The sequence below is a fragment of the Drosophila tropicalis genome, unplaced genomic scaffold, assembly GCF_018151085.1.
Source record: "Drosophila tropicalis isolate 14030-0801.00 unplaced genomic scaffold, ASM1815108v1 contig_158, whole genome shotgun sequence".
Lineage (NCBI taxonomy): Eukaryota > Metazoa > Arthropoda > Insecta > Diptera > Drosophilidae > Drosophila > Drosophila tropicalis.
In genome coordinates this window covers 6,867,282-6,877,382 of record NW_027172602.1, presented here as the reverse complement: position 1 = coordinate 6,877,382, position 10,101 = coordinate 6,867,282, and the positions used below count along the sequence as shown (strand labels likewise).

The window sequence follows — 10,101 nt, the reverse complement described above, 5'->3', positions numbered from 1 at the left end:
TTCAGAACTGACAAATTATAAATAGAGCATCTGCTAGATAAAAAGACAACCGGAAGAGAAGTGGGTGGGGGGGCGTTGGAAAGGAAAAAAGAAAATTATAAATATAAAATGCATTAATATCATTAGCCTCGTTCATTGTAATATTTTTCCATAAATTGCTAAATTGATTGATAGATCGTATTGAAATTAAAAAAAAAAAAAAAACAAAAAAGAATTTGTGTTCGTTACAAAAACAATTGTCCATAAACATTTGCATTATTTTATATTAATTAACAATAATTTATATATCAATATACATTTATACATATATATATACTTGTATTCGCAAAATGAATTAAATGTAGTTAGGCAAAAAAAAAAAACTTTAATTTCTTATTTTTTTGTTGGTAAAAAAGAAAAAAAAAATTGTACAAAAACAAAGCAAAATTCACTATTTTCTGTTTGAAAAGATCTCAAAGAGAATCAGTCAACATTATAATGAGGTCTTTTCCACTATTTATAATGCATATTAGTTTCATATTTCTGATATTCTTATCAGTGTTCTTTTATATAGAAATAATTCCGAAAACATTTGCCAACACGAAATTGGAGATTAAATAAATTATCTTTTAATTTTTGGTAACAAAAAAAATTCAAATTTTCTTTTTTTAAACGATCCATCGTAAAATGTGTCATCAATGTCACCCATTCTCACCACACTTGGCAAGTGGTGAATTCATGTTCCATTCCCATGTGTTTCCCCCCTGTTTCGCTTGTGAGAATTGACTTCTCTTTCTCATCCTTGTACTTTTCTGGCCATTCAAACTAATTAGAAGGCAACTTGACAACCTGAAAGATAATGGTAGCAACAAAATATTTAACAAATCACACGATATATATATATAAAATATATATATATGTAAATGCATGATAATGATATATATGTGTGATAAGCACACACACACACATACATAAACACTGTTGGGCTGTTCTTAGAAATGTGGAAAACTTATTTGAGAAAAAAAATTAAGAAGCAAAGAAGTAAAACGAATTATTAAATATATATGTATATATATATATATATAAAACACACACACACATATATATATATATATATATATATATATATAAATATATTTAAATAGATCTTTTGTAAATTTCATAAAAGTGCGCCTAAATATTGTAATTTCTCCATTAAGTTATTTTTTTTCTTTTAATATGCCAATTTGGCGTTTTTTTTTTTTTTTTTTCGATTATCAGATTTAGAAGGATTATAACTGTGTGTTTTCTTTTTTTTTTTTAATTCTCTCTTTAAATATAATATATTTATATATATATAGAAGCAAAAATTTATGTAAGTAACCATAAAAGGAAAAGCAAATAAATTAATCTATATGTATATGTGTATGTATGTATGTATATAAATAGCATAGATATATACATATACATGTGCATATTTTTTTTATATAACAACAAAACTTATGTCGTCTTACAACACTAAAAAAACGAAAACAAAAAAAAAAAACAAAACAAAAAATACAGTTTTTAGGATTTAGCTATTTTACTGTTCTTTTTTTTAAAACTTATTTTTACATGCATTAATAATGCAAACAAATGAGAAAACAAAACAAAAACAAAAAGCGAAAACAAAAAAATTAAATATTTTAATACATATACATATAAACACAAAACAAAAAATAAAAAATGAAAAGAAAAGAAGAATTAAACAAACAAAACGCTAAGACTTATTCAACAAAAACAATGTGTAAAATATTAACAGAATATTAGTTATATATATATATGGATATATAAATATGAATATGAATATATGTATATAATGATCTATAATTAAAAAAACACACACACACACACACAAACACACACACGCATAAACAAATATATATATACATATATTGAAATGGAAACGCTTATAAGACAGACAAAGTGAGCGAGAATAGCAGGCGATAAAACGGGAGAGCAAGAGCAGGAGTATGTGTGTGTGTGTATATGTGTGTGTGCGTGGGAGACAAAACAAAACAAACGCTGTGTGTGAGAAACGGAGCCAGCAAAATGGCGTTTATAACAACAAAAGATAAAAAATAAAATAATAAATAAACAACATAAACTATAAGATGCGTATTTTTTTTTTATATGTATATGTATGTATGTTTAATAAATATATATATACATATAAATTGATAAACTAAAAAAAAAGGTTATACAATTTAAATGGCAACAAATACAACTATAATAATAATTATATATACATATAATAAAATTATACAAAATATAATACTAATAAACGCCCCCTCTGCTCCCTCCGCTCACTCCCCTATATGCAAAAAGAAGCGAAGCTTGAGGATCGGGTGATGGAGGGGTAAATGGTAAAAACCAAACAAAAATAAAACTTTACGGAACTGAATTCATTTATATAGTTCATCCTGGGGACGACTCACACATACACACACACACTTACATACACACACAACGAAACAGCAGCCCTTTAAAACAAAAACCTAAAACCCTAAGCCTCCTTATCCCCCCAAACCATCCATCCATTCATCCAAAGGCCCATCCTCAAATGCTGGCTAAAATCTAGCCATATATGTACTTTCTATATAAATACAACAACAAGAAGAAAAACTATACAAGAACTAAATGAAATATGAATAACCGAATTTTAATGCTGCAGCAGATATAAATAGTAAAGAAAAGGAAAGCAGTTAATAATATTGATGATGAAAGTGATGATGATGATGTTGATGTAGCATGATGTAACATGATGATGCATTACGACAATTACGAAAAATGAATGAAATTATGTCAGCTTTTTTTGTTTCATTTTGTTATTAATCTTTTTTTTTTTTTTTTTGTTGAGAAATCAAAAAAAATATATAAATAAATAAAAACATTTCTCTGATATGCATAATTGATAACAAAACACACTAAACAAAATAAAAAATATGAAAACAACTAATAAACATCAAAAATTAAAAACAAAATTATATAAATATTATAAAACACACACACACACACAAATATATTGTATGAAGCAAAAACAATGCATAGGATATGTCTCCTCCCCTCCCCAAGTCCCCCCCGCAGCCCATTGAGCTGTTTATAATTTTTGGGTTAAATCGATAATTGGATACATGATAAATGATAAATGATGTGTAGCACTTAAGTTTTAGTTTGTAACTTTATGCCTTAAGTTGTAAGCTTACAAATAATAATATTAAATTAAATACAACATATTAAAAAGCAAACAAAACAACAAATAAAAAACAAATACTACAAAACAAACAACAAGAAAACAAAATACAAAAAAAAAAAAAAAAAAAACAAAAAAAGCAAATGTATAACAAAATGTTCTTGTTTCTTATGTGGTGGGGGCTTCAACTCAAATGAAACATTTAGTTTCTTTAGCTGGTTAGTTTCGATTTCGATTTTACTGTCGATATCATTTAAGAACTTCACGATTATTTTTAGTAATTCCATCATTTTAAGGACAAATTTGATTTTATGTTTGGATGCATCAAGGAAAAATCGTGAAAACTTGTTAATTTATCAGGACCTTTCACCGTTCAGACAAAATGAGTTTTGGAGAATTTTCCTATTCTCATCTCTCTGAATCAATGGTACTCCACCAGGACGTCAATCTGGTGCAGGTACATCGCGATCGGACTTAAAGCGGCGAAGTAATACCTCTTTTGCATATTTTTCATGAAATAAACGATAAACAAAAATTTTATAAAATTTTTTAATATTCAGGATATAAATTTATTATACAAATTTCATCTGCCGTTAAAAACCAAAAAAAAAAAACTATTAAAGACAATTTTCTTGAGGCCATATCTTTGCAGGACATTGATCTATTGCGGCCGGACATAATTCTTTTGGCTCTCGAGGATCAGCACTATTGATCTGCATTCAAGGATTTTCAACATAATTTCAAAAGTTTTGCTCGAATTTTTGCAAGGGGGTTAGTCGGAAAAATGGCCAAAAAGTCGCAAAAAATCATAAATGTCCTTATAAATGGGCCATTTCAAGGACAATCACGATGTCCGTTAGTCAGATTAAAGAACTTGACGTCTCGCATCGACTGGCATCGACTGATCCTGGAACATCTTGCAAGAAGCTGAAATAAAAGGACTTTTCTGTTTGAGAAAAGATGTCAAATATCTCACAAGTCCTTTGAAGGATCAGAAGGAAAAAGGTGTCATAAAATTCTAATCATCAAGGACTATATTTGGTGCAAAGAACAACCCAGTAGTTTTGCGGAGAGCTGAGATATCAAGGCTTTTATGATGTTATCCATATTTTTAAGGAATTGAAAAAATTACAATTTCTTTTTTGATTTCAGTTTTTAAAATGTGAAGCATACTTTTGGGCACATAAATTTGTAAATTTAACGGAGAATGTTTATATTCACAGCTTTTCTAGGCTGTTTGGGGCGACAATGTAAATACCCATTCGCCAGAGATAAGCGATCAGTTAATCATAGACTTACGATGCTTCATGACTTGTGCCCACTCTTCTAGTAAAACAATTACAGACCCAGTACTCATTATAAATTTTATTTTGTAACGTTTTTATTTGTAATTTCTGTTCAACTTAAAATCGCGATAAACTAATCGGTTTTCTTCATCTTCATTTTGTAATTAACTATATAAAAATACGCACATTAGTGTTTAATGGAAGCATTACTTGTGTGTATCAGCATTTAACAATAAGTTCATGTACAGTTCAAGCTAATTAGATAAGAATTTCGTTTGACTTTTACTTTCTTATTTTGTTTTTGTTGTCTTTTTCGTTGTTGCGTAAATTTTTGTTGTTTCATTTTCCTTCTTTTTCTTTCTTTTTGTTTGTACATAAAAGTGTAAATATAAAATAATATAATAAAATTATATATGTATAAAGAATAGAATTGTAAAGTGTAGAAAAAAGGTAACACAAAAGCTAATGTATTTGATGTGTGTTTTGTTTGTTTGTTTTGTGTGTAAATATATTACATAAATTATTAAAGTTAAGAAAAATAAACTGGCATTCAAATTGTTCTTAACATTTCTTTTCATTTATCGACTATTATTTCAATTAAATAGTTTAAATTAAATTATAACATTTTCATTTTACCAAGGGAAGACACACATAATATATATATTCTATATATATTACATTTACAAGAACTCTCTTTTTTTTCATTTTTGTTAAGGCCACATTTTCATTTTGTTGTTGTACAAAAACGGAAGAGCAGAGAAATAAAAAACAGAAAGTAATGTTTTCTGTTTTTTGAATAACGTTCTAAAAGCTAATTTTTTATATTTAAACCTTGAGGCGGCGATGCCAATTCTTATGAACAGACAAAAGCAAACCAAATAGAAATTAAATAAAATTGATATATAGATGGAAATTAAATAATAATAAATAATTATTAAATATGATTTCATTTTTTTTTTTTTGGGTTTTTTTTTTTTTGTTTGTTTGTTTGTTTTTGTAATTTCCATAGAGGAGTCCCAAGTGAATTGCAGCATAAGCTCGAGAAATCTCAAAGGCACTAACCAAAGAGAAATCCCTTATCATTGGGAAAATTGTATGTATTCAGTTTTTTGTTTTAAAACTATATAATAATTTGTTGTTTTTTGTTGCTTTTTTGTGTCTGTGTGTGTGTGTGTAATTACATTATAAGTATATATATATATATATATTTTTATATGTTTGTTTCGATTCATATAAAATAATTAATGATAAGGCACTTTGAGAATATTTCATTTCCCCCTTGCGCATGGAAATGTTTGAAATTTTCATCATTTTCCTACATTGATTGACAATTTATCGGATGTGTTTACATAGAGTAAATTGTGGCAAAAGCAAAATAAAAAAAAAAAAATTTAATAAAAAAAAACATAATATGAATAAAATTTAATAAATTAAAAAGTGAGTTAAATTTAATGTTTGTTGTTTGTAGGTGTTGTTTTTTCTTTCTCTCTCTCTCTCTCTCTCACTTAGTTGCTTGAGCGTTATTGTTTATAAATTAATTGAACAAAAAAAAGGATTTTAGATTTACAATGTATTAATGTAAATAGGTATGTATTTATTGTATAAAGGCAACTCGTAAAAAAATGTTTACAAAAATAAGTTTGATATTTTCTTTCAGTTTTGTTTTTGTTTCGGTTTTCTTTTTTATTTTTGTATTATTTTTTTTTTTTTTTTTTTGCTATTTTGCAATTTGTAATTGGTTGTTGTTGTTGTTTTTGCTCATCGAATTCTCTCTCCTTATTGTTCTCTTATTATGCCTACGCTTTCCCTTCGTTTCCGTTTACTAAATCTAACTTTATAAATTTTAACACTGTACTCAGTTTTTTTTTTCTTCTTTTTTGATTGATTTTTAAATTTTTTGTGTTTTACTTGCATTTATGTATGTCGTTATAGAATTTTCTTTTATGCATGGAGAGAGAGAGAGATCGCCGACAAATCGAAAAACAATCGATATCGATCTATCAATCGATCGGCTTGCTTGCCCCTCTCCTGCCACCGACTCCAATTTGCATTTGTGTAAATGTTTATATAAATATTTTTTATGCTTCAATTGCTTCATTTATATCATTATTATTATTATTATTATTATTAATATTGTATAAATAGTTTAAATAGTTTAATTATCGACATTACGATAAATATATTTGTTTGTATGTATATTATAGATATAGTTTCTTTTTTTTAACACTAAAAATTACATAACTGCACCCGAAAAATGAAGAAAAAATTATGTAAAATAAATAATAATCATATTTAAAATAGAATAATAATAATAAACAAAAATTATCATTTTGTATATAACCGCAAGTATATATATGTTTATATAAGAGCTATTAACATAAAATTATCAATGGTCAATACATATATATATATATATATAAATATATATATATACATACATGTGAGTGTCTTTATGTGGGTGTGTGTGTGTGTGTGTGAATATGAGGAGGTTGGGATTGGGAAATTGAGGATATTTATTGTAGTTTTGGTTAAACTTGGCTGATTCTGGGTTATTATTTAGTTTATCTTGGTATTTCATAAATTATTAACATTAGATGCATATAAAACTATATGTTGATATAGATATATATATATATACAGATATGGGAATCATCTATATATAATGTTGTGGGCTGGTGTTGGGTGGGTGAAAATAAATTATTCATCATTTGATCAATCAAAATTCAATTAGTTCACATTACGAAATGAAGAAAGGGATGCTCATTGAAGTCTGGTGGATTGTGTTTGATATACAGATTCGGATTCAAAGTTCCTTCAATATATCAAATTATTTATGTATAGGTATATACATACATAAACTTATGACTTATGGATAAATGCCACTTAAAATTGTTGAATTTCAAATTTAAAAGGAAAAAAAGGTTGACAGAAAATTTCGTATATCTTTTCAAGGAGAACTTCAAGTCGAAGTGAAAAATAAAATGTGTCAAATTCAATTTTGTTACTCTATATATCATTTGTTTTGATGTATATTATGTAAGGTTTGTTTGTTTGTTTGTTTATACATGTCGATTGTCTGTTACATTGTTTCGTTTCTCTTGGTGTTGGCTTTAATGGTTCACTTGTTTCTTGTTTTTCAGAGGTATATCATCATCATATTTGTTATCTTCTATAACTTTATCGTTGATTATTATCAGTATTATCTCAAAGAAAGAAAAAAAAATATGAAACAAAAGAGGGAGATTTCACTCCCTCTCTTTCGCACTCTCTTTCTCTGTATTTCTTATATATATATTTGTATGTACACAAAATTGTTTTATTACATAAATTTAGTAGCAAAATAATAAATTAATTTCTATTTCATTCACTTTTCCTTCCTTTCACCTCCCTTTTGGAAGACATGACGACACCTTACTACGTATGTGTATATATATATATAGATAAATATATATGTGTTTGTATGTGTATGTATAAAAAAAAACTAATTAAACTTTTCTTTCTGATCCTTTCTTTCATAATATGCATATAGAGTAGGTATATAAATATTAAAGAAAAGCGAGAAGGTGCTAGCATTTCTAATGGGTGTGTTTTTGTTTTGTTTTGTTTTGTTTTTGTGTTGAGTGCATGAGAGTTTTAATGATTATATGTATATAAATATATATATATATATACATTTGCATATATATATATATATGTATATATATATATACATAGATCCTATAAATGCAGGAACGAAGTAATTAATTATTATTAATATATAAATATATAAAAATAAAAAACACATAAATTTTTACTTTAGCTTGTTTCGTTTTTCCGTTTTTTTTTTTTTTTTTGTTTTTGTTTTGGCCACCTGCTGCGCCTTTTAACCGTTTTGTGGGAGGGTAAGTGGGGCGGTGTTGGTTTGTGTGTGGTTTTTGATTTGAGCAAATATCCTAACTATATATCCCGTATCCGATATAACGGCTGTGCAACAACCGTCCGTTCGTCCTTTCGTCCGTCCGTCTGTCAGTTTTTTATCGTCCTTCCGTGCGGCTTCAAATTCATAGGATATCTCCTATTCTTGTGTCCTTTGAGTAGTAATAAAGAGTGAGGTTTGGTTTTGGCTCTGTCAAGTTTGTTCTTATCATTCAAATTTACGTATCGGCGAGTAACGAGTAACACGAACTGTCTAATTGTCATTCCGTCATTATGTCATTCTGTTCATTCACAGCAGGCCTTTGTTTTAATCATATTATCAACTATATATTATTAATTGGCTTGGCTTGGCTTAATCGCACACTTTGTGTAGCTAGAGGCCAAAAGAAGATCGCAAGAGAATCACACTGTTTTCAAAAATATATAAATGTTGAGGGGGGGGTCGGGTTGGGGGGCGGGACAGGGCGGGTGTGTAGCATAGAACTAAAAGTTGTGAAAAAGAGATTAAGAAATGAAATTGGAAGAACTCTTTTTCTCTCTCTCTTTCTTGGTTTGTTGTTGTTGTTGTTAAAAGGTCAGTAGTGGAATTATTGAAAGGAAAACTTTTGTTTAAAGTTAGAAGAAGTAGTCGTTGTTGAGATTTTGTCAAAGTTTTGCAGATAGGTAGGTAGGTAGGGGGTGGTGTTTTTTGGGGGAAGGGAAGTGGGCGGGGGAATATGGGTGAATTGGGTGAATTGTTGTAGTGATGGGACGATACCTCCTCTGTCTATATATATATATACATATATATATATATATATATATATATATGTGCTAGTTTATGCTTTATCTAGAGACCCAAATTGGAATGCTGCTGGAAAGCCTCCACAGCGGAGCTCAGTCGATTGAACACGGGTAGGCGTTGCGTCTCCTCGTGCATGGGTGTGCTGGCGCTCTTTTGCAGCAACTGCTTGTCATATGGTGGCGGTGTATGCACCGGCGATATGGGCACATTTGGACTCTCCGGCGGTGTGGCGGGCGCCAGGCCAGATGCCGATGATGTTGACGATGCCGACGACGACGATCCGGACGATGATGACGGCGTATTGTTATTGTTGTTAGTCAAAATGCTGCCATTGGTGTTGGCCATGCTCAGATAGGCATGCACTGAAGCGGATGATGGCAGCTGCTGCTGCTGTTGCTGCTGCTGTTGCATTGGCAAAGCATCGTGGAATGGAAAATTGGTCACCGAGTTGGTTGGACTCAATGATAGCGAACCAGTGGGCGATTCACGATCCGATCCAGTGCTCATGCTAAGCGGCGGACTCAACGGCAGGAAGTACTGGCTAATGTTGACATTCTGTTGCATTTGTTGTTGCTGCTGTTGATGCTGCTGATTGATGCTATTCTGGTTAGCCTTTTGGAGGCTCTGCTGTTGTTGTTGTGATCTCTGCTGTTGCTGCTGCTGCTGCTGGCTAGATTTAGCCGCCTGGGCTGCCTGCTGGGCACGAGCTTCATCCGCATTGTGTACAAAATGACAACGCGGCCCATAGGGACAGAATCCAACACTGTGGAATGTGCGACAATATTCGGTCTTGTATTTGGGATGACGCTGCAAATTGCGCAACTCATGATACCCGTGGGCGAACTGGCACTTTTCACCATATTTACACTCGCCAGCCTCCTCATAGGGACGGCAAAGCTCCGTCTTGTAGCTGCAAAATCGGAGAA

General features: G+C 29.9%; 1 protein-coding gene across 1 annotated transcript in view; it reads right to left on the bottom strand.

Annotated features, from left to right (window-relative positions):
* Positions 1 to 4,535: 4,535 nt before the first annotated feature.
* Positions 4,536 to 10,101, bottom strand: part of Tis11 (Tis11 zinc finger protein) — a 28,068-nt gene continuing 22,502 nt past the window's right edge. The window contains exon 4 of the mRNA XM_068300508.1: positions 4,536 to 10,085. Coding sequence (XP_068156609.1) covers positions 9,221 to 10,085 — 865 coding nt within the window. The 3' untranslated portion in view covers positions 4,536 to 9,220. The remainder of the gene's footprint in view (positions 10,086 to 10,101) is intronic.